Here is a 24337-nt window from a genome sequence, read left to right on the forward strand (position 1 = left end):
GCTGTTTTCACACACATCCTGTAGAATTCTGACTGTGATACAGTCCTACCTCATGTTACGTTTGCTTCATGTTACGTTCTTTCAGGTTATGTCCCGTGGTGACCCGGAAGTACCGGAAAGGGTTTCACCGCTTGCGCATGCGCAGAAGTGCTAAATCGCACTTGCGCACAAGCACCAAATCACGCACCTGCGCAGATACGGCACTTCAGGTTGTGCTCTTTTAATGTTGTGAATGGAATGGATCCCATCCACAACCAGAGGTACCACTGTATTTTATCTGCACAATCCAAACAAATTTCAGGAACCCAAAAGTTGAATAATCTTACTTTTGAGACATCTGGCCCCGAAATGGCAACTAGGCATTCTGTTTTGGGCGACTGTAACCCTGGTTCAAGGACCCATTTGGTGCCCAACTTAGATATCTGAGTTTCTAACACTGCGTCCAAGTTGGTGGCTATCACAACCTCTTGTGAGAGGAAATTCCATAGTTTTAACTGTGCACTGTGTGAACAAGTGCTTTCTTCTGCCTGTCCCGAATTGTCCAATATTCAGCCTCTTTGGATGGTCCCAGGTTCTGGTATATGATGAGAGAGGAAGAAGCATCGAAATGACAAACACACCAACCCACATCAAGGCCACTTCCTGTGATTGCTCTCCTACCTAGTAACAGGATGTGTGCAGATACCACAGGTGTAGAGAGCTGAACTGCTTCAAACCACACACACACACACACACACACACACACACACACCATGCTGTAGCCACTTTCCCCATGATGCTCTCCCACAACGAAGCAAGATCTGGATGGAGCTGAGCACATAGACCAGACTCGACTTTCTTTGCCTTAGTCCTTAGACCACAGCAACACCAGACAATATAACAAAATTTAAAACAGATAATACAATTGACATAAACTTTTTTAAAAAAAAAACACCTAAAAGGTAAAGGGACCCCTAACCATTAGGTCCAGTCATGACCGACTTTGGGGTTGCAGTACTCATCTCGCTTTACTGGCCGAGGGAGCCGGCGTACAGCTTCTGGGTCATGTGGCCAGCATGACTAAGCCACTTCTGGCAAAACAGAGCAGCACACGGAAACGCCGTTTACCTTCCTGCCTGAGCGATACCTATTTATCTACTTGCACTTTGACGTGCTTTCGAACTGTTAGTTGGGCAGGAGCTGGGACCGAGCAACAGAAGCTCACCCCGTCGCGGGGATTCGAACCGCGACCTTCTGATCAGCAAGTCCTAGGCTCTGTGGTTTAACCCACAGCGCCACCCGCGTCCCTTAAAAAAAACAAAAAACTACTCACTATCTAAAACCACACACACACAAGCCTATTTAAAACTTGTAACTAGTAGAATTGCATATAAAGATGTATACAGGAGGAGAAATTCTCACTAAAATGCAGTTGAATTTTCAGCAGAATTTTTTTTTTGGGGGGGAGAAATCACAAACTGATATGGAAAAATGAGGGGAAAAGGTCTGTTCATTGTGTGTGTTTGTGTTGTAATAATAAGCTAATAAAAGGTATACATATATACATATATACTGTATTTTTCGTCCCATAGGATGCTCCATCCCATAGGACGCACCTAGTTTTTTGGGGGGAAATAAAGGGGGGGAATTTCCTTTATTTTCCCCCCCAAAAAAAAACATGTCAGGGAACAGTGGTATGGCAGCGCTCCGCCTCCCCGCTGTCCCCTGAGCTTGTGGGGCTGGCGCTGGGAAGAAGCATGCTTCTCCCCAGCGCCAGCCTCCAAATCAGGTCGAGGAACAGCAGGCTGGCGGCGCTGCACCTCCCCGCTGTCCCCCGAGCTTGTGGGGCTGGCCGATGTCTGCCCGGCACGAGGGGCGCTCTGCTTCAGGGCACCCTGCGCGCCAGGCGGTAGGCTGCTATCCCCTTCATTTTTGGAGGGGGAAAAGTGCGTCCTATAGGCCGAAAAATACGGTATTCCCTATGGAGATACTTCACCTGCATGTGCACAGAGTAGCACCCTACAGGATAGGGCAGATCATGCCACATGTTTTGCATAGCTTATTTGGCTTTCCCTAGTCCCGGGAGCTAAGAAATACCCAGGGCCGCAAGCCCTGCTCTTCCACCACCCAGCTAGAAATCCAACTCACATTTCATGCTTGAAGGAGAGTCTTCTCTCAAAACAAACGTATTGCAAAACACACACAAAACGCCCAACCACTACTGTTTGGCCTTTGCCTCTATTCATGAAAAAGCCATGCCAAAAAAAGGCTTTGAATTGCATTCTTCCTCCGAGCAGCTCACAAGGTCTACACATCGTTTCTCCTCCACCACCCCTTTTTCTCAGGCAGGACAGTTATTATCTTTCTGCCTAACAAGATTTGTGGCCAAACAGGGATTTGAACCCAAATCAGCTGAGTCAAAGCCCAGCATTCTGCCCAGGATGCCACACTGGCTGTTCCCCTTCTTATGCATCCCAAAAATGAGAATAGATTGCAGCCTCCCGCAATTCATGCTCATGATATGCATCTGATATACATGCAATTCCTACACTCCTCTTTCAGGCTAAGCAGGTTGCTTCCAAAGAACATTTTTTAGAAGGGCATAGTATCTGCAATGAAAGATGGCTCTGCAGAAGAGCAAGGGAAACTCATACACTCGTGAGCCCTGAATTTTCACATTGCCAGAGCATTTATTCCACTTGCTCAGGAAGCCATACTTCCAGATAATTATCAGCCAAACTAGATCAGTAAACCATTACTGATCGGATAACTAAGTTGCCTTCAGCGTTTCTTCTTAAGCCACTAGACTTCCCTCTCGGATTGATGGATTCTGACAAGCCTTTCGTTCATTTAGATGCTTTGCAAAGTTGGGAGACGTTAACAGCGCCAGAAAAGCTTGCAAAAGTTCACTGGCAGGCTTATAGCGGAAGAGGATTGCACACAGATCTCGTACGTTGTTTAACTTTACACAATTCCCAGAGGAGCAGCCCTGCTAGGCTGTCGCAGCCGAAACAAACAAGAGGCTTGCGACACTTTAAAAGGCTAACAAATGCATGATGGCATAAGCTTTTGCAGAGCGCAGCCCCGCTTCCTCTGGCGCATAAAGTGTTATCCTCAGTTACTCGTTTATATGTGCATGGCTTGAGGGGAATGGGGGATTGCAAACAGTGAGGTCAGGGGGGAAATGAAGCAGAGAATACGCAGAACAGCAGCCACGGTAGTTAGTGATAACACAGAAATTCTAGCGTCTATATGCTAATTAACACATATAGTGTGATTATGGGAGGGGGGGAACCCACTAAAACTTTGTCCCAGTTCTTTTTTTATTTGCAAGCCAAATCCCATGCATATCATCTCAGAAGTAAGTCATAAGAAGAAAAGAAAAGCAATAAGACTGAATCAGGTAAGTGCTGGAGATGCAAAGAGGTTGCATATGCGGGGGACTTGTAAAAGGGTAAAAGAGTATTGGGAAATGATCCATAACGAATTGAGAAAAATGTTTAAAAGTACTTTCCCCAGAAAAACTAGTTGGGGAGAATTCAGCCTGAAATTCCCAAGTGTCAAAAAAGGTTCTTTATGTATGCCACTACTACGGCCAGTAGGGATGCGGGTGGCGCTGTGGGTTAAACCACAGAGCCTAGGACTTGCCGATCAGAAGGTCAGCAGTTCGAATCCCCACAACGGAGTAAGCTTCCATTGCTCGGTCCCTGCTCCTGCCAAGCTAGCAGTTCGAAAGCACGTCAAAGTGCAAGTAGATAAATAGGTACCACTCCAGCGGGAAGGTAAATGGCATTTCCATGCACTGCTCTGGTTCGCCAGAAGCAGCTTAGTCATGCTAGCCACATGACCCAGAAGCTGCACGCCGGCTCCCTCGGCCAATAAAGCGAGATGAGCACCGCAACCCCAGGGTCGGCCACGACTGGACCTAATGGTCAGGGGTCCCTGTACTTTATATATACACATATCTACAGGCTATAATACACGAGCAGTTCATACAGTCAAACAGAGTACCTGGCTTCACCTTAAGGCAAATAGGAAAACCTTTCTCTCTCTCTCTCTCTCTGACCACACTCTTCTACCCCACCACACTTACTGCTGGACAAGTTTCCCTTTTAAACCAAATTAATGAATGTTAGAATGATGTTGGATAGAAATTAAGTGGTTTTCAGCTGTAATACTATAAGGGAATATGAAAAATGGATTATTAATAGGTAAAAATTTAATGTTACAATATTTTAAGATTAAAGACTAGGATAAATAAAGAGGGTAAGGATTTGCTGAACCAACAACCTGAACTGGAATACAAAAAAGGGAGGCGTGAGGAGGTCCGGGAAACAAGCTAATGAAAAATAAGTAATGGAAAGAATGAGTTGTTTTTAACCATTTTTATTTTGTATTTTCTTATTTTTTTATTTTTATTTTTCAATACTTTGAAAATCTCAATAAATATCTTATTAAAAAAAAAGGTTTCCCTTTTAAACCGAGGACAGCCAATCAACTGACAGCACATTACTGCTGAGTCTTTCTGACTCAGCACTTCCATAGAAAGTATTGCTGGCTGATTGCATCAGCTAGCAAACTCAAGCCTGCAGACTTACTATCTCACATAGCATTCTGTGAATCCTGACACCCTGTTCTCCCAGTGGCCTGCCGGGAGCCCAGAAGAAAGACCTCCATACAAGAAGGCTCTCCTCACTTGCAATTTATGACAATGGGTATTCAGAGGCATACTGTCTCCAAAGCAGAGGCAGAGAACAGCACCAGTTCCAACTATTGGCTCATATTTGGGTGGGAATGGATTTGTTTTCATGTATCGACTGACTGGTCAAACGTGAGCTCCCAGACCACTTCACCTTCAGCTTCAGATCTCTTCAACCCCCAATGACTAGCGGAAGCCAAATACAATCTACTGAGTAAACATATGCAAAGGTTGCTTATACAGTCATTATTGCTTATGCAATCCATTCCAGATGTCCATTCGGCTCCCAAAACTGTTCAAAAACCAAGGTGTGGCTTCTGATTGGCTGCAGCAGCTTCCGCACTCAAGTGGAAGCAGCGCTGGACGTTTGGCTTCCAAAAAACATTTGGAAACCGGAACATTCACTTCTGGGTTGTCGGTATTTAGGAGCCAAAATGTACAAGTACCAAGGTGTTCGAGAACCAAGGTATGACTGTACTTTGGATGACCTTACATTCGTTGCAGAAGCTTTTCCACCAAAAGCTGAAATTCTCAGGCCAGTTTCTACCTTCCTTGTAGATTCCATGAAGTTGCACAGACAATCAAGCCCTGGTTACAGAACCCTAGCTCTCAGACACTGAAGAACAATGGCCTCAGCTTTAAAATGCATTGCATTTCCTTTGCACTGAAATGAATGGAGTGGAGTAACATATTGGCAACGTAATTTACACCATGAATTTTGTAAGTTACATCATTTCACCACAGCAAACAGCAAGACAAATAATGTAGTTCTTGATGGAAGGCATAACACAGTGGAAACACAGTGTATCTGAAGAAGTGTGCATGCACACGAAAGCTCATACCAAGAACTAGCTTAGTTGGGCTTTAAGGTGCTACTGGAAGGAATTTTTTTATTTTTATTTTTTTTATTTTGACTATGGCAGACCAACACGGCTACCTATCTGTAACAGTGGAAACAGTGCTGCATAAGACGGATACGGAACGGAATGAAAAAGCCTTCTTGCATCCCGACTACCAAGCAATAGTTTGTGGTTGCCACCAGTTGGGTCTCTATTCCAGTGCTTCTATGGTGCATCCCACAGCATTGGTGTAATTGCAGAGTTGGAAGGGACCTAGTCCTACCCCATGCAATGCGGGAATCTCAGCACCCCATCCAGTTTGAGACCAGACCAGATCCTGCTTAGCTTTGCAAAGCTGCTAGCTGTCAGGGGACTGCCATCGGAACAGGGGAGGGAGGCAGGGATGCCATTGGGATACAGGGAGCCGCAGAAACTTCTGAGGAGCAGTTCCTCGTCCAGTGGTGGGAAAAGCCACACCTCCAGTGGAGAAGAGAGGGAAGGGGCCGTCAAGTGAGGAGAGGGCTCGAAGATGCTGCTGAGAGCCCAAGCGTCTCACCTAGCCCGGTTGGCCAGGAGGCATACACACGACTTCCGTCGCCCAGTTTGCGCAGAGGGGTGAAACGCAAGGAGGGGAGGTAGAAGTTTGGGGTGTCTAAGTTCTTATGTTGGGGGGGGACCGGAAGGGGCCACTCCTGGATTCTGCAAGTGACTAAGACAGACATGAACCTTGTGTATCTGCACTGTAAATAGTTTGCACAATATAACCTGTAGAAGACAGGTCGGAGTCCTGCCTGGTTGCATCTGACACCAGCAGTTTTATTGCTGCCTGTGTAAGATAAAAAGGAGGAGATCTCTCATAGTCAAAGTGGATTATGGAACAGACAGAAGCAGCAAGTTTCAGTGGAATGGCAATCCTTTTTTTCCTCCCTCCCAACTTGGGCAGGATGAAATTCTCACACTGGACTCTGGAGCCATAGCTGAGCAATCCATCCAGAGAGAAATACTCCTCTCTATTCAGTCTGGGGCCTTATGTAGTACCTAGCAGCTCCTAGATCAGGGATAGATGACGTGTATTGCTGGACTTCAAATCCCAGGCTGCCCCAGCCGCTGTGGTCCATGTTTAGGGACGATGGGGAGTGTTAGTCCAAAAACATCTGGAAGCCATCCCTGCCTGAGAGATCAGATCTGTGGAAGCCACATCAATCTGCAATGAAGCACTCAGGCTAGAGAAAGCTCAGGCAGCTTAATATTTCGCATGAAAGACGATGCCACAAAACTAAACAAGATTTCACCACCTTAGTACATGAAAAATTAAGGCAATATGTGCTTTCCAGCATACTTACCGAATTAATTATCCCCCGGAGGGCTTGGAATCCTTCCTTGACTGGGAAGACTTGCTCCTTAAAACCAGCTATCCTTTCAAGCTAAGGAAGTAAGGACAAATGCATTGGCAAAAAGAAATAAATAATACGAACAGCTAAACCAGCCTTTGAAAAACAACCATCACGGACCAGTATCCTGGTTTCACAGTGACCAACCAGATGTTCACAGCAACTGATATTCAGAGGCCTTCTGCCTGCAATAGTGGAGGGAGAACATAGCCCTTATGGCTAGTCACAAACTGAAGGATGCATGAAGGAGAACCACACAAGAAGATGGGGCTGTTTTTGCTCTTTGTAGCTGTTCTCAGTCAAAGAAAGATGTTGCTTGAAAGCAACTTGTATTTTTAGCTGGGGTAACAGCTGCCTAGAAAAACAGCAAAGCTTTGGCCATGTGTACAACTCTTCCTCCTGTCTGTATATCTGTTCCTTGGGTCCTGGTCCAACAACTTTTTTAATTTTTATTTTAAAAAGTCAGATCTGTGCCTCCTCTTTCCTATGAGGAGCTTTGCCCAAGGCATCAGATAGCAACCGCCAATGAGAATAGACAACACTGGGTTAGACTGGCCAATGGCCTGGCTCAGTGTAACAGGGGTGGATAACCTGGGGCCCTCCAGCTGTTGCTGGACTATGATTCTCACCATCCCTGGCCATCAACCAGGCTGGCTCAGACTCTGGGGGCTGTAGTCCATCACCATCCTTTAGATGGCCACAAGTTCCCCATCCCTGCAGCAGATGATAGCTTCAGACTTGGCCTCTACATGCAGCAGAATGAGGAGGTGACAGAATGGGCCGTACCAACCTGCAGGAGGGGGATCACGGTTTTGAATGCTTTCCTACATGCAAGATTCACTGCAAACACAAACTGCTTTGTCATATATACATCTACATCTACATCTACATCTACATCTACATCTACATCTACATCTGTAGCTGTAGCTGTAGCTGTATCGACCGCAGAATTGTAGAGTTGTGCCCTGCCTCCAATGGAGGTCCCTGGGCAGCAACAGGAGAACAGGCCTTTTCTGTTGCTGCTCCTCATAGAATCATAGAGTTGGAAAGGACCACAAGGGTCATCTAGTCCAACCCCCCGCGATGCAGGAATCTTTTGCCCATTGTGGGGCTTGAACCCACAACTCTGAGATTAAGAGCTTCATGCTCTCCCTACAGCAATAAAGCATAACACCATACAATAAAATCCATCTACACAAGTTAAAAACAGACATTGTGGAAGGATGCATTTTGTAATTGCCTACATAGGCCTGGATGGAATAGGAAGGTTTTTCTGTGTCTTAACATGGTGGGAAGTGGAGGGACAATTCAAAATAGGTATGTCCTACTGACAACCTAAGGATTTTGCGCCTTCATTCTGCTGCATATATACAGGGCAGGTCTCCTAGAAGGTGTATCCAATACAGTGGTGCCTCGCAAGATGAAAAGAATCCGTTCTGTGATTCTCTTCGTCTAGCGGTTTTTTCGTCTTGCGAAGCAAGCCCATTGACGGATTAGCGGATTAGCGCTATTAGCAGCTTTTAGCGGCTTATCTGCTGATCGGATCAGCTGATAAGCAGCTTAGCGGCTTAGAAAAAGGGGGGAGGGGAAAAAACCAGCAGGAACTCGCAAGACATTGTAGTCTTGCGAAGCGAGCCCATAGGAAATTCGTTTTGCGAAGCACCTCCAAAACGGAAAACTCTTTCATCTAGCGAGTTTTCCGTCTTGCGAGGCATTCGTCTTGCGGGGCACCACTGTACCAAGGAAGCGAGTAAACCTTCTAACATTGCCAGCAACTTGTTTATCATCTCAACACGGTGTCCTGTAATATAGCCCCTACCTGGTCTTGGTCAAAATCAAGGACTCCGACGCAGTAGACTCTTGCTCCCATATCCCTGGCAAGCTCTGCCTTGAATGGAAATAAATCAATAAAAGTTTTATGCATTTGGTAGAATATAACAAGGTCCTGGTCTGACGGCACTGGCTACCAATAAGTTTCTGGGCCCAGTTCAAAGTGCTGGTTTTGACCTATAAAGCCTTAAACAGCTCAGAGCTGCAATACCTCAAGGACCACCTCTCCCCATATGAACCTATCAGGACCCCAGGATCATCTTCTGAGGCCCTTCTTCATGTGCCTGCTCCACAGGAGGTCCAGAGGCTGGCAACACAAGAACAGGCCTTTTCTGCAGTCGCTCCCCATCTGTGGAATGCTCTTCCCAGAGAGGCTTGCCTGTCACCTTCATTATACACCTTTAGGCACCAGACAAAATCGTTCCTCTTTGACGAGGCCTTTGATTGATCCAATGCCCTTTTAAAATGTGTTGGGGAGGGGGGTTATTGGGTTGCTTTTCTTTCCATTTCAATTATGTCTTTTGTGATTTTTATCTTGTGATTTTGTCGTGTGAACCACCCTGAGATCTGTGGGTATAGGGTATAGGGACGTGGGAGGCGATGTGGTCTAAACCACAGAAGATCAGAAGATCAGCAGTTCAAATCCCCACGACGGGGGTGAGCTCCTGTTGCTCTGTCCCGGCTCCTGCCAACCTAGCAATTTGAAAGCATGCCAGTGCAAGTAGATAAATAGGTACTGCTCTGGCGGGAAGGTAAATGGTGTTTCTGTGCACTCTGGCACTTGTCACAGTGTTCCGTGCGCTAGTACCGGTTTAGTCATGCTGGCCACATGACCCAGAAAATTGTCTGTGGGCAAATGCCGGCTCTCTCAGCCTGAAGCAAGATGAGCGCCACAACCCCATAGTCGCCTTTGACTGGACTTAACCGTCCAAGGGTCCTTTAACTTTTCCTTTACAAATTTAATAAATAACAACAACAACACAAAGGGAAGCACTGAACTAAGGAGGAGGCACAGTTTCAATTCAACACTCACCTCTTTTTCTGCATATTGCGGTATATACCCTTGCAACTGTCCATCCGTCAGAGCGATGATGATGCTGTTTGACTTCAAGGCTCCAACCTCCTTGATCTGCTTATTTGCCTGGGAAAAAAAAAGTGAGCTTATCACTGTCATTGGGGGTCTGAGAACTGGCACAAGAGGAATATAGCCATTTCAGATGAGGAGATGTGGGCTGTTGAAATTATTAACAGTTATAATAACTAATGAGCTAAGGGCCCATTAAGCTGAGGCCAAGTTAGACAAAGTCAATTCAGGAATCTTTTGTTGAACATGGGGCTTGAACCCACAACCCATGGGGGGGGAGCTTTGCCCCATTGCCCCTGCTATGATCCTGATCTAATCCACCCTCCTGCTTTAAAAGAAACAGCCACACAAGAACTAAATATGTAACTAATTCCATATCACAATTGACCCAAGAAGGGCAAGATACATTGAACAGCAACAAAACATAGAATTATAGTTTGCAGCGTTGGAATGCAATGCAGGATTCATTTGCCCTCATACTCTACCCACTAAGCCATGAGCCACTATATCATTTAACAGAGAGGGGAAGGAAAACTTACTTCTTTTATTCCTTCATGTATGTACGTTTCACCTCCTGGCTTAACATTACTCAGCTCTTCAAGGCCTCTCTGAATTTCGTTCCTGAAAATGAAGAAGAAAGCAAAAGATTATTAAACATTGTACTGAAAATATTGCTGAATCCTTCAAGCATCCCTGATCCCATCTGGAAATATCTTAAGAAGAGAAGAAGAGTTTTGCTAGATCAATCCAAAGGCCCACTTAGTCCATCATTCTGTTCTCACAGTAGTGACCAACCAAGATACAAAGCTTGCAAGCAGAACCTGGGTGCAACAACCCTCCCGACACTTGTGATTCCCAAAAACTTGTATTCAGAGACTTACTGTCTCCAATGGTGGAGATGCAACATAAGGTCAACCTTTGGTACCAGCCATAATGGCTACCATCAATTCAATGAGATACAGTGGTACCTCGGTTTAAGAACAGCCCTGCTTACCAACGATTCGGGTTATGAACTTTGGCAAAACCAGAACTTTACCTCGGTCTAAGAACGGAAACCAAATGGTGGAAGGGCACCAGCGGCAGGTGGCTATATTAGGGAAAGCGCGCCTCAGTTTAAGAACGGTTTCGGTTTAAGAACAGACCTCCAGGACAGATTAAGTTCATAAACCGAGGTACCACTGGACACTGAAAACACCTGCATAAAGTAGGGCTGGGTGACATATTGATATCTTGTCTAAAACTGACTTGAAGTCCATATTGTGATATCGGTTTCATAATTTTTGACATGGTAATATATCCCAAATCATGGTGTTTGTGTGTGTGTGTTATGCAAAAATCACAATGTGGGGAAAACTGTAAAACCAGCCAATGCCCCTACATAGTTCCACCCTTATTTCAGACATCATGATATACAGTGGTACCTCGGGTTAAGTACTTAATTCATTCCAGAGGTCCGTTCTTAACCCGAAACTGTTCTTAACCTGAAGCACCATTTTAGCTGATGGGGCCTCCTGCTGCTGCCGCGCCGCCGGAGCACGATTTCTGTTCTCATCCTGAAGCAAAGTTCTTAACCTGAGGTACTATTTCTGGGTTAGCGGAGTCTGTAACCTGAAGCGTATGTAACCTGAAGCGTCTGTAACCTGAGGTACCACTGTATCAGTCTCTCACAATGTTGAAAACCAGGCATCGCCCAGCCCTAGCGTAAAGTGGACCCCCAAATCCAAATTTTGTAAGCAGAAATATATTGCCCATAAAAAGGCAACGCTGGAAAAATACCTGATAGCAGGCATTCACAACTGCCTCTTTTTCTACACAGTTCGATTGAATCTTATGTGCATTTAATTTGTGCGATTTCAGCCTTGCATGGTTGAAAGCCGGACGGTTGAAATTGTGCAAGGTACCATATTTTTCGCTCTATAACACGCACCCAACCATAACACGCACATAGTTTTTAGAGGAGGAAAACAAGAAAAAAAATATTCTAAACGAAACAGTGGATGTATGATTTTTGTGGTTCATGCTGTGGCCACAGACATGTGATCTGACGGTGAGTTTGAGGTAGCCCAATGCAAAAATCCTGAGGATCCATGTGGATCCATGCTTTGTAACCACGTTTTAAGTGGGGAGGGAAGGAAAAGCACTCAAGGGCCAAGGAACACGCGTGGGGTGGGTGGAGAAGGATGCTGTTAATAATGCAGAAGAGGGGTATAAGAGGAGAAGCAAGCAGGCTCTGCTTCTGTTCCTCCTCCCCGGCTCGCTGAAAAACTTTGCTGCTATTTAGCCAGCTGAGTGGGGAGGAGAGAGGGACAGAGAGCCTGCTTGCTTTAAAGGAGCCAACCGGACAGGAGCCGCTTACACTCCTCTCCTCTCCCACTTTGCTCCTTTAAAGCAAGCGGGCTCTCTGTCTCTCTCTCCTCCCCACTCAGCGGCTCTTCTCCCTCTTTGCTGTTTCAAAGCGAGCCACGGAGGAGGGAAGGAAGGGGAACCATGGATCTTTTGCTCACGACTGCAGCAGATCCCCCTGCCATCTGTAGGCATTCGCTCCATAACACGCACAGACGTTTCCCCTTACTTTCTAGGAGGAAAAAAGTGAGTGTTATGGTGCAAAAAATACGGTAAATGCATGCAAGGTTTTCCTGGTGCAAAAAGAGCTTTCAAGCTCTCTGTCTTGCTTACCAGGCAAGGCATGCTCAACCCACCAGCTCCAAGATGATCTGGGATGCTCAGGCAAGGATGGTTCCAAGAGTTTGAGTATATGGGTTTTCATGTACAGTGGTACCTCGGGTTACATATGCTTCAGGTTACATACGCTTCAGTTTACAACTCTGCTAACCCATAAATAGTACCTCGGGTTAAGAACTTTGCTTCAGGATGAGAACAGAAATCGTGCGGCTGTGGCGCGGCGGCAGCTGGAGGCCCCATTAGCTAAAGGGGTGCTTAAGGTTAAGAACAGTTTCAGGTTAAGAACAGACCTCCAGAAGAAATTAAGTACTTAACCCGAGGTACCTCTGTATATGCTGAACCCTTGGGACTGAACACCCACATTTGCAAAAGCCAATATTTTTGAGGCACCATTGATCCCTTCCCTACTCCTCGCCCATAAAAAGCCTTAAGCCAAAATCTGAAAGGTAAGATAGGGAAAACTTGCACAAAGCAATTTATATCCGTACTGGCAGTCCTGGTTTCGGCGGAAGACATGCTGTGCACTATAGATGGCAGCTGAGCAAGTTACGTAAAAGTTAATGCAATCTGTTTAATCCAAAATATTTTACACTTGGTGTCTATTGAAAACAACTTGAAAATGATTATGTACGAATGCAGATTACAAAGCAGACACTTTGTGCTTGCCAGAAATGAGTGGCAGCATGTCCACAGGCCCCGCAGCGCTTCTGCTGCCAAGAAACAAACGACAAATCAAGTTCCAGTCTTTCTGAAACAGATTTCGCAACGCAAAAAATAGCTCTCGTACAATCAGTTCAGTTTTATTTATCCAGCATACAACCAAGACCTCCCAGCAATCTGACACCTCCAGACCTATTTCAGCTCTGGGGCCCAATGAACATATATATATTGTTTTTAAAAGAAAATCTAAGAAAGAATAAGATTCTGCAAGAAAGAGAGGGGGGAGCAGGTTGCCATCTGTCCACTAATATTCTGGAACAGAACGTAAGAATAGCCTGCTGGATCAAAGAAAAGTCCATTTAGTCCAGCTTCCTAGCCTCACAGTGGCCAACAGATGCCACTGAGTAGCCCATAAGTAGGCTGTGATCCCAGTTGTAGTCTCTCCACCTGCAATTCCCAGAAACTGATAACCAGAGGCACATTTGATAACCAGAGGCACATTCTAGATCAAGGGAAGTAATAGTGCCACTGTATTCTGCTCTGGTCAGACCTCACCTGGAGTACTGTGTCCAGTTCTGGGCACCAGAGTTCAAGAAGGACACTGACAAACTGGAACGTGTCCAGAGGAGGGCAACCAAAATGGTCAAAGGCCTGGAAACGATGCCTTATGAGGAACGGCTAAGGGAGCTGGGCATGTTTGGCCTGGAGAAGAGGAGGTTAAGGGGTGATATGATAGCCATGTTCAAATATATAAAAGGATGTCACATAGAGGAGGGAGAAAGGTTGTTTTCTGCTGCTCCAGAGAAGCGGACACGGAGCAATGGAGCCAAACTACAAGAAAGAAGATTCCACCTAAACATTAGGAAGAACTTCCTGACAGTAAGAGCTGTTCGACAGTGGAATTTGCTGCCAAGGAGTGTGGTGGAGTCTCCTCCTTTGGAGGTCTTTAAGCAGAGGCTTGACAACCATATGTCAGGAGTGCTCTGATGGTGTTTCCAGCTTGGCAGGGGGTTGGACTCGATGGCCCTTGTGGTCTCTTCCAACTCTATGATTCTATGATTCTATGATTTTCCCCCGACTCTGGATTTTCTTCCAGAAATATATATATATAAAGAACCACATTCTGAATTCCATCTCAGTCCCTGGGACCAACTGCCCTACACCCCAAACATATTTCAACAACAAAAGCTGAGATTTACACAATTGTATAGGGGACGCTTTGCTGAAACAAAGGCGAAACAAAAAAAACAAAAAGACCAACGACGCCAATTCCTAAGAGATGGACACCTTGCAATAACAGACCCGTTCTGTGAGACTCGTCTTACAGATTCAAGACAAAAGAAGGAAAGGACAATCACATTGACGGCAACTTGGAGGCTGCTCTGCATGTGATGAATGGTTACAAATAGAACGTCTCCTCTCAATGCAACATATGTGCATGAATCTCACACCTCTGCCTTTCAGAAAAGGCACATTTATATCCCCAACAGTTACCCTGCCTGCTCCCTTCGTTCCTCACCCCTCCTAACAATTGCTTCAACAAGTCTTTCAAACTTGAAACCGAGAACAAGGAAGAAGATGGCTTCGTCCCAATTAATCCACCGCCATCTCCAGCTAACGCAGATTTAGACTGCACTTTAGAGTGTCTGCAGTGCTCACGTACCTTGTCCTGGAAATCCTTGCAACATAGCTGAGATAATGCCAAGGTTGCAGGTTCGATCCCCGTAAGGGACAGCTGGATATTCGTGCATTGCAGGAGGTTGGATTAGATAAGTTTCCCCAACTTGGGTCTCCTCCAGCTGTTTTTGGACTACAACTCCCATCATCCCTAGCTAGCAGGACCAGAAGTCAGGGATGATGGGAAGTGTAGTCCAAGAACAGCTGGAAACCCGAGTTTGGGAAAGCCAGGACTAGACGATCCTCAGGGTCTCTTTCAACTCTGTGATTCTAACACTGCAAGGTAGGAAGCATCACCTGCAGTAGAATGGAGTGGCCTGTAATACTTGAAGGCTGCATTGAGAGCAGCGGGGTGCAATGGTTAGAGTGCTGGACTGGGATGTAGAGAGATCCAGGTTCAAATCTCCATTCGGTCATCAAGCTCAATAGTTGACCTTGGGTCAGGTGCTGCCTCTCAGCCAACCTTACCTGTTGTGAGGATAAAATGTGATGGGATGAACCATCTACACCACCCTGAGCTTGGAGGAAAAGGGATGTATAGATGTAATAACAGGAAATAAATAATCCTGCATTCTGAAAGCAACCGCCCATCATGGCTGCTTGTGATTCCTGCATTGCAGGCAGTTGGTCTATACAGTGGTACCTCGGGTCACATACGCTTCAGGTTACATACGCTTCAGGTTACAGACTCTGCTAACCCAGAAATAGTACCTCGGGTTAAGAACTTTGCTTCAGGATGAGAACAGAAATTGTGCTCCGGCGGCGCAGCAGCAGCAGGAGGCCCCATTAGCTAAAGTGGTGCTTCAGGTTAAGAACAGTTTCAGGTTAAGAACAGACCTCTGGAATGAATTAAGTACTTAACCCGAGGTACCACTGTATGAGTCTCTTCCAACTCTAAACTTCTATGGGTCTTTGAAAGGTGTCCTTATTACTTATAACATGGAGCCACTACTGGCACTGAATTGGGCCTAAAGCGAATTCCTCACCAATGGTAAAACTGTACTATTTAAGAAACACTTCAGGTGATTAAAAAGGAACCGCAATTTTATTACTGGTGGGGAAATTGCCTTAGGCCTGATTCAGGGCCAACTTAATTCAGTGTCACTTAAAATAGTATTTATTAGCATCAAAAGCTAGGGGTGGATGGTGGGGAAAGAATGTTGCAATTTGCTTACCTGTCTTGTGTTAATGGAAGAATGACCGTTGCTTGCATGGAAAACACGATGAAGGAGACCCTCATCTGGTTGCTTTTAAAGACAAAGAAAAACATCCATCTCAGAGACATAAATCAAACGGCTGCGCCCACGTGCGTTTCAATGGGATCTGTGTCAAGACAGGACTCTGAGGATCTCTCCATCTTAACCTTTATGACAGAATCCGAGTAAACACAAAGCCCACACAGGAAATAGCTAACATCTAATCTCTCCCTCCTTGCTCAGCAGTTCTGTATTTCAGCTGACATACTGCATAATCCTAAGAGCTGTGCCGGATCAGACCAAAAGCTCATCTATACCAGCGCCCTGTTCTCAAGGCGGCCAGCAAGATGCTTTTTGGAAACCCCAAAGCAGGATCTGAACAGGGTTTTCTCCGCCGATGGGTCCCAGCAGCTGCTGTCCGGAGTGGCACTGCCTCTGAGGTCCTGCCAAAGGGCCAACCTTATCTTATACATATCTGTAGTTTATAAGAATGGTTTTTCTGTTAAAATGAGAATTTAATATGGAATTGGATCCTGCTAGTGGTTGAACTGTGTTCTGGGACGCCCCACTGTGTTTAGAACGCCTGGACAATATAACCAGCTGCGGTGGAAGTGAAAGCTTCTGAATTTCTTCTCCTGACTTCAGAGGGGAAGGGAGAAAGTGAGCCCAAGGCTCCCTGCAGCTTGTCCCTGCTTAGGCATATTGCACCAAACCATGGTTTAGTGTGACATCTGAACACAGTCACTCTGGCCCCTATAAAGACTCCCAGGTCAGGACTGCTCTTTGGTCTGAACAACTAGGAGATACTGCACCTTGTTGGCTGTAATAAGCCATCTAACTTTGCCCCCTTCTGTCTTCTCTTACCCCACCCTAAGCTCAAAACGACTGGAACCATCACTCAATAGAGCTCTTTCCCTGCAAATGCTGGGGCCAGAACTGGGACCTTCTTTGTGCAAATGATGTTCTCTGTTGCAGCTCAGCCTCAGTCCCTCTCCTAGGTTCTACTGAATTTGTCTCCATACATAAACAGGTAGTTATAGGATCTGGTGTTAGAAGTGTCTATAATTGTCGCAGCCAAGGTGGTTCTCTGCAAACATTTTGGACTACAACTCTCATCCTTGATCTCTAAGAATAATAGTAAGGGACTGGTTTTGTTTTCGTTTGTCAAATTTAAGGCATCGTCTTAAGTAGCTCCTTCAGTGGGTTTGGCTTAACAAAAATGATACGCAATTTCATTACCAAATACTTTTCTTTCTTCTGCATTTTTAAATTCCACTATCCAGAAGTTCTGCCATGATAGGAAGCATAGGAATACTTTAAAAAAATAAACATTCTCACTGTAATTTCGAGGCTCTTAAAAAGATAGAAAACGTGTGTTGTGCTGCTACTGCAGACCTACATCTCTCAAGCCCAGCAAAATGGGAAACAGATGTACAACTCATACCGGAATGATCTAATTCTTATAATGAAACCTGCTCCGTGTTTTTGCCATATGCTGTGCTGAGCAGCATTTATCAACCATTAAGTAGTCCCATTTCTCTTTTAAAGGGGGGGGAGGGGAGGGGAGAAATCTTATTAAGCTGTTAAGAACTGTTCATCAAAGGATTCAGCCAAATCACTTCTATTTCAGCCAATTCAGCAACAAACAAACAAAGTGGAAGGGTGAGGCCTCTTGGCTGGAATAAAGGATGACCAAAAGGCTTTGGAATGGCCAATCAGATCATTTTTGGAAAAGATAAACATCTCTTTTGCCAGTAACTGAAAGCCTGAGCCACATGGCTTCTTTGGAACAACCAATTAGATCCTTTTTATTAACTTACCGTGTGTGTGTGTGTGTTTCAACTGCATTCCGTTCCTTGTTCTACCGAAAACTCATTTTTTGACTTTAGGAAGATAGATGCTAGCAATATGCAATTAAGGCCTGCCTAGTTCACATGACTTTTCGCCAGCTGGTCCAGCTGACAATCGCCTTCTGTATCGCATTTTCCATAGGAAACAATTAACTGCAACAAGGTCTGAGCAGCTACTTCCCACGCTCCCAGTGCCTAACCAGGACATGCCTAACCAGGACTGGAAATAGTCTATATTTTATTCTTAATATCAGCCTCTTATTTCTAGGCAGCACAAAGTATTAGGAAGAGCAGAATTAGTAGAACAGGCAGATTTTGCATTCATTTGCTTAGATTGCACAATTGATCCTGCCTCTGCTAGCCATGGAGAAAAACAAGGTGCCACAAAGAACGACAGAAGCTCCAGCTGCATATTCACCGCCTGCATATTCACAAAGCCATATCCCCAGACGCAAAGCCCAGAACAGGCACAGCCAAAACGGTACCCTTGAGATGTCGCAGGACTCAAACTCCCAACAGCCCCAAGACAGCATGGTCACTGGTCAGGGATGATGGGAACTGTAATCCAAAAATATCTGGCAGGCACCATGTTAGCTATCCTGGTTGAGAAACGCAGTGTTTTTGTTCTGCGAAAGCAAAAGAAGAAAAGTTGCAAAATTCTGTGTCGGACACTAAATTCTCTCCTCATGCAATGCAAGTTGGATCCTCCTAACAGAGGGTCCATGTTGTGCTCAGCCCCTGAAACTCTTCCCCAACCGGCTTGTGGGCAGGGCTTGCCCCACTCCAAACTAGTGGTGCCACAGTTATGCCACTGGCATTTAGCCAATCGGCATCGTGGCAAAGGTTGGGGGTTGGGCATTGGGGGTATCTATTTGGCAGCCTGACGTAGGGACCTCCTTTTGCTTTGCGCTGCCCAACACCAACCCATTAATTAGGTCGTGTTTGGCCTTGCTTTGGACTTTGGTTGGTTGCCTGTTTTGGAACGGGGCCCGGGTAGGAATTTTTCCCAATGTGGCAGATTGGCTGTGGCCACTTGGTTTTTGCCTACCTCTTAGCAATCGTCACAGCTTTGCAAGGTTTGGCGGTTAGGCATTGGTTTAGGGGAATGTGGAGAGGGGAGGTGCGGCCATCACCTGCCCCTCCAATGATTATGGTATTCCGTTAAAGGAATTCGGGGGTCTGGATCTCATCCGAAGCCCAGAGAGGGGCTAGGGCCATGCCAGGACCCCCGGGAACCCCAGGGGTGAGCACCAGTCAATATACACTGACAGAGATCCCCCTGCTGGTTTTTTACCCTTCCAGGCTTCCGGCAGAAGCCAGATATAGTTTTGATACCAGTGCCTAAGCCAACACCAGTCACATTTGTGTATTCAATAAAGTTGTGGCCAAAATTTGCCCATTAACCTTTAAACTAAATTCTGTCTCCACTGTGTCTTTATTTCCATGAGGGATGGGTTTTGGGGCTCAGAGTGCAACTGGAGGTGCATAAAATACATGCAGCCTTGCCTTCAGTGTACAATCAGACATGCTGGAAACTGCAACCGTGGAATAAAAGGTACCAAAACCATATCTAGCATGGGGGGAATCTTTCTATAACTTTGACTCCAGTGTCCACATTGTCTCAATACAGTGGTGTCTCGCAAGACGAAATTAATTCGTTCCGCGAGTTTTGTCGTCTTGCGATTTTTTCCGTCTTGCGAAGCACGGTGTCGGGAAAGTTTTGGAAAAGCTTCAAAAATCACCGAAGTCTTTAAAAACCTCAAAAAAGGCTACCACACCGCGTTCTATGAGTTGCTCCTCGAAGTCAAGTCGCAACTGTATTAACGGTGTTAAGAAAAAGGAAAAAACTTGCAAGACATTTCTGTCTTGCGAAGCAAGCCCATAGGGAAAATCGTCTTGCGAAGCAGCTCAAAAAACCCTTTCGTCTAGCGAGTTTTCCGTCTTGAGAGGCATTCGTCTTGCGGGGCACCACTCTATCATTAACACACACTTTGTTACTTTGAACTGTGTGGGAGAGGAGTTTTCCCCTTAACTGGGGACTCTGGAAGAAGCTGGAAATCTCTGAAAACTCTGCTGGGGCTCTGAATCCTCTGCTGATAGATCCCACAGGTTGAGGTGTGATGAACTTCCACAAGCCAACAACAGGCCACCCCGTTTCTCATGCCACTCTGCTCGCTGACCCTGTTCCATTCCATGCTTGAGCGTGTTTCCCTGGCCGGAATACATCCTTGAACTGTGATCATTCTTCTTGCTTGCATGAATGGAAAGCCGTGCTTGTAGAAATTTCTGCTTTAACATAGCCTACCATACATAAACAAGACTTTCTACTTTCCAACACTGGAAGACTGCCCACAAGGGAATGTGCGCTTCAGGCTTAAAAAGATTCTGCACCCGAGTTTTATGTGATTCAAAAACCATACGAAACAAAAACAAGTAGGAATTTCAGAACTCTTCACGATGTCTTTTTATCAGCACTGCACTGCATTCCGAATATATTGAGGGAATGTGATGTTGTCATAAGGCGCCTTATGTGAACGAAAAGCATGTCTGTGCCTAATTCTTTTGAGAATGGTTTCCAACCGAAGATTACGCATCAAAGCATTTGTTTTGCAATCTTTCGTGTCAAAACTAAACCTAGAAACCATAAGGAGAGCAGCCCACCTCACAAATCTATCCGTCAGCAGCCTCACGAAGTTAACAATTTCCGACCAGTGGTTCTTGACGCTGTGTGACCTGTAAAGAAGAAAGAAAATGAACAGGAAATCATGAAGGGGGTCAAAGTAAATAACCCACCTGGCTTTAAATAATTGCATGAAATCTAGGGATGGGCAAATCTGTCAATTTTTGATCCTCTCCGTTTCTCATTATTCCTCTCTTTATTTCCATACCAGTACAACAACAACAACAAAAGTCCTCATGAAAACCCATCAGCATTTTTGTGCGAATTTCTCTGACTACACAAATTTCTGCAAGCAGTTTTCCCAAATATAATGCATTTTTCTATGCTCTTTCATGAATATATGCACTTATATGCACACGCTGCATTAGTATGTGTGGTTTTTGTACACATTAGTTGGCTGGGGAACTGCATTGCAAAATTTAGAGAAGTGCAAATTTTGAAGTACCTCGGGTTAAATACGCTTCAGGTTACAGACTCTGCTAACCCAGAAATAGTGCTTCAGGTTAAGAACTTTGCTTCAGGATAAGAACAGAAATCGTGCTCCAGCGGCGCGGCAGCAGCAGGAGGCCCCATTAGCTAAAGTGGTGCTTCAGGTTAAGAACAGTTTCAGGTTAAGTACGGACCTCCGGAACGAATTAAGTACTTAACCCAAGGTACCACTGTATAGGGACGCGGGTGGCGCTGTGGGTAAAACCTCAGCGCCTAGGACTTGCCGGTCTCATGGTCGGCGGTTCGAATCCCCGCGGCGGGGTGAGCTCCCGTCTTTCGGTCCCAGCTCCTGCTCACCTAGCAGTTCGAAAGCACTCTTAAGTGCAAGTAGATAAATAGGTACCACTTGATACCAGGAAGGTAAACGGCGTTTCCGTGTGCTGCTCTGGTGCCGGTTCGCCAGAGCAGCGATGTCACGCTGGCCACGTGACCCAGAAGTGTCTGCTGACAGCGCTGGCTCCCGGCCTCTAGAGTGAGATGAGTGCACAACCCTAGAGTCTGTCAAGACTGGCCCGTACGGGCAGGGGTACCTTTACCTTTACCACTGTATAAAGGTTTGCATGCTGTTTTGGACAGTGTGAATTAGGTAGGTTCACCTTATATAGTAGCCATTGATAGTCTTATCTTCCATAAACTTGTCGAATCCTCTTTTAAGGCCATCCTAGTGGGTGGCTACAATTGCCTCCTGCCGGGGTGAGTGCCACAGATTAACTACGTGTTGCACGAAAAAGTACTTTCTAACATTCAGCTTCATTGGATGCCCACAAGTTCCAGTGTAATGAGGGAGGGAGAACAACTTTTCTCTATCCACTTTCTCCATGCTATGCATAATTTTGAAAACTTCTAGCCTACCTTAATGTATGCTTCCTATGTTTCTGTGTCACATATCCTAAGGGGATATATTTTTGACACTGACATAGCTTTCTGACAACAGGGATATAGTATTTCCTATTATTATTGTTGTTGTTGTTGTTGCTGCTGCTGCTGCTGATAATATTAATGCTTAGATTTCTTAAACTCCCCTTCCCCATGCAGTTCTACAGTGTGTTGCCACAACTTTAAAAATACAATACAGTGGTACCTTGGGTTACAGACGCTTCAGGTTACAGACTCCGCTAACCCAGAAATAGTACCTCGGGTGAAGAACTTTGCTTCAGGATGAGAACAGAAATCGCACGGAAGCAGCAGGAGGCCCCATTAGCTAAAGTGGTGCTTCAGGTTAAGAACAGTTTCAGGTTAAGAACGGACCTCCAGAACGAATTAAGTTCTTAACCTGAGGTACCACTGTATTGAAATCAGTCAAAACAAATTACAGTCAAGAGACCAGAGTGGGTCCTAAAATATATGCCTCAGCCAGGGTAAAAAGTTGCATCTCTCAGCATGTAATGAAAACTACATAATGGAGGTGTCAAATACATCTCTGTGAGGAGGGACTTACACAGCAGATATATTCCCATTTCAGGAAAATGCAGTGCCTGAAACAGACCGTTCCTTGCTTTAGAATAGCTTCCCAACTCAGAGAACTAGTGCTTTTCTTTAGAGAGCATCTCAAGAAATTGCCCCATTTGTGTGACACAGTCACAAGTCATGGTACATCCCCCACAGCAACTTCCTCATTTGACCTAGAATCATAGAATCATAGAGTTGGAAGAGACCACAAGGGCCATCGAGTCCAACCCCCTGCCAAGCAGGAAACACCATCAGAGCACTCCTGACTTGTGGGAACAGAACCCCCTTCTCTAAGGGCAATCCACAAAACCCTTCTTCCTCTGTTTATTTACCACGTACCGCCAAACACCAAGGTCAAAAGAACTGCCACGACCAACAACCTCAAAAGCGTCTTTCTGCTTCAACAACGAAGGATGGACTAACCTCGCATCCCATTCTCCACAAACCTATTATGGTACCACACAGATGCTCATTAATGGTGCTTCTCCAACGAACAAGCTTCCTAAAACTACCAATGGTCGTCTGCCATGTACAGCGGCAGGAGTCGGCTGTGTTTCTTCCAAGGTGCATGTTCAACTCATGCACAGCCACCATGGAGCTCAGGAGGCCTTCCCAGCACTTGTGTAAACAGATTGCACACCAGAACATGCCCCTTCCACAACACACATCACTTGGACAGCAGAAACACCAGTGTGGAAAGCACTGTACCACCCAAAACTCCTTTGTCTTCCAAAACTGACACAACTAACAGTCCATTCATAAGTACACAGGATCTTACACAGTGGGACCTTGGTTTAAGAACAGCTTAGTTTAAGAACACTGCAAACCCGGAAGTAGGTGTTTTGGTTTGTGAACTTTACCTTGGAAGCAGAACATGTTCCGCTTCCTGTTGAGTGTGTTCCATTTGTAAATTGAGTCCCCCGCTGCTATGGGAAAACACGCCTTGGTTTAAGAACGCTTTTGGATTTCCGGAACGGATTAAGTTCGTAAACCAAAGTACCACTGTACAGAGCTAAACCACCGGTCCATGCAGCTCAGTACTGCCAACACTGACTGCCAGCTACTCTCCAGAATTTCAAGCAGGGGTCTCTCCCAACCCTCCTTGGAGATGCTGGGAATTGAACCCGGGACTGGGCCTTCTGCATGCAAAACAGATTGAGCTACAGCCCTTCAGGTCTGGCACTCAGTGGTAATATTCAGGCTGCAACTCTGAACAGAGAGGAGAACTAGCCCCGCTGTACATCAGGGAGGGCTGTGTGGAGAGAGTCTCTTCCTTTAAATTCTTAGGAGTTTATCTCAGTGAAGACCTTACTTGGAAAATCAGTACAACCCAGGTGGTTAAGAAAGCCCAACAGAGACTCCATCTCCTCAGAGTATTGCGAAGGAACGATGTCAATCAACATTTGATGATCTCCTTCTACTGGTCCACAATAGAAAGTGTCCTTTCATACTGCATCACGGTGTGGTACGCTGGTTTGACATCAACTGATAGGAAGTGCCTACAGAGGGTGGTGAATACAGCACAAGATGTTATGGGCTGTCCCGTGAATCCGCTGGATGACATCGCAGAAGAACGTTGCCTCAGGAGAGTGAGGAGAATTCTCAGGGATGATTCACACCCTGGCCGGCACTTTCTTGATCTCCTGCCCTCAGGCAGAAGATATAGAAGCATGATTAGTTGCACCAACAGGGTAAAGAACAGCTTCTATCCAAGAGCTGTTAGGCTGCTGAATGAAAAGATAACAACAGGGCAACTGACTTTCGGGTTTGGTGGGTGTGCGTCAGTAAACGAGGGGAATTAAGACTAAGAGAGCTGAGTGGGGGGTGCTCAT

General features: G+C 45.6%; 1 protein-coding gene across 1 annotated transcript in view; it reads right to left on the reverse strand.

Annotated features, from left to right (window-relative positions):
* Positions 1-24337, reverse strand: part of ANTXR2 (ANTXR cell adhesion molecule 2) — a 153764-nt gene that overhangs the window by 123869 nt on the left and 5558 nt on the right. The window contains exons 2-7 of the mRNA XM_082236513.1: positions 20549-20620; positions 16017-16088; positions 10362-10443; positions 9772-9879; positions 8728-8796; positions 6861-6941 (exon numbers count right to left, since the gene is read on the reverse strand). Coding sequence (XP_082092639.1) covers positions 6861-6941; positions 8728-8796; positions 9772-9879; positions 10362-10443; positions 16017-16088; positions 20549-20620 — 484 coding nt within the window. The remainder of the gene's footprint in view (positions 1-6860; positions 6942-8727; positions 8797-9771; positions 9880-10361; positions 10444-16016; positions 16089-20548; positions 20621-24337) is intronic.

Source organism: Podarcis vaucheri (assembly GCF_965113315.1).
Source record: "Podarcis vaucheri genome assembly, chromosome: 9".
NCBI lineage: Eukaryota > Metazoa > Chordata > Lepidosauria > Squamata > Lacertidae > Podarcis > Podarcis vaucheri.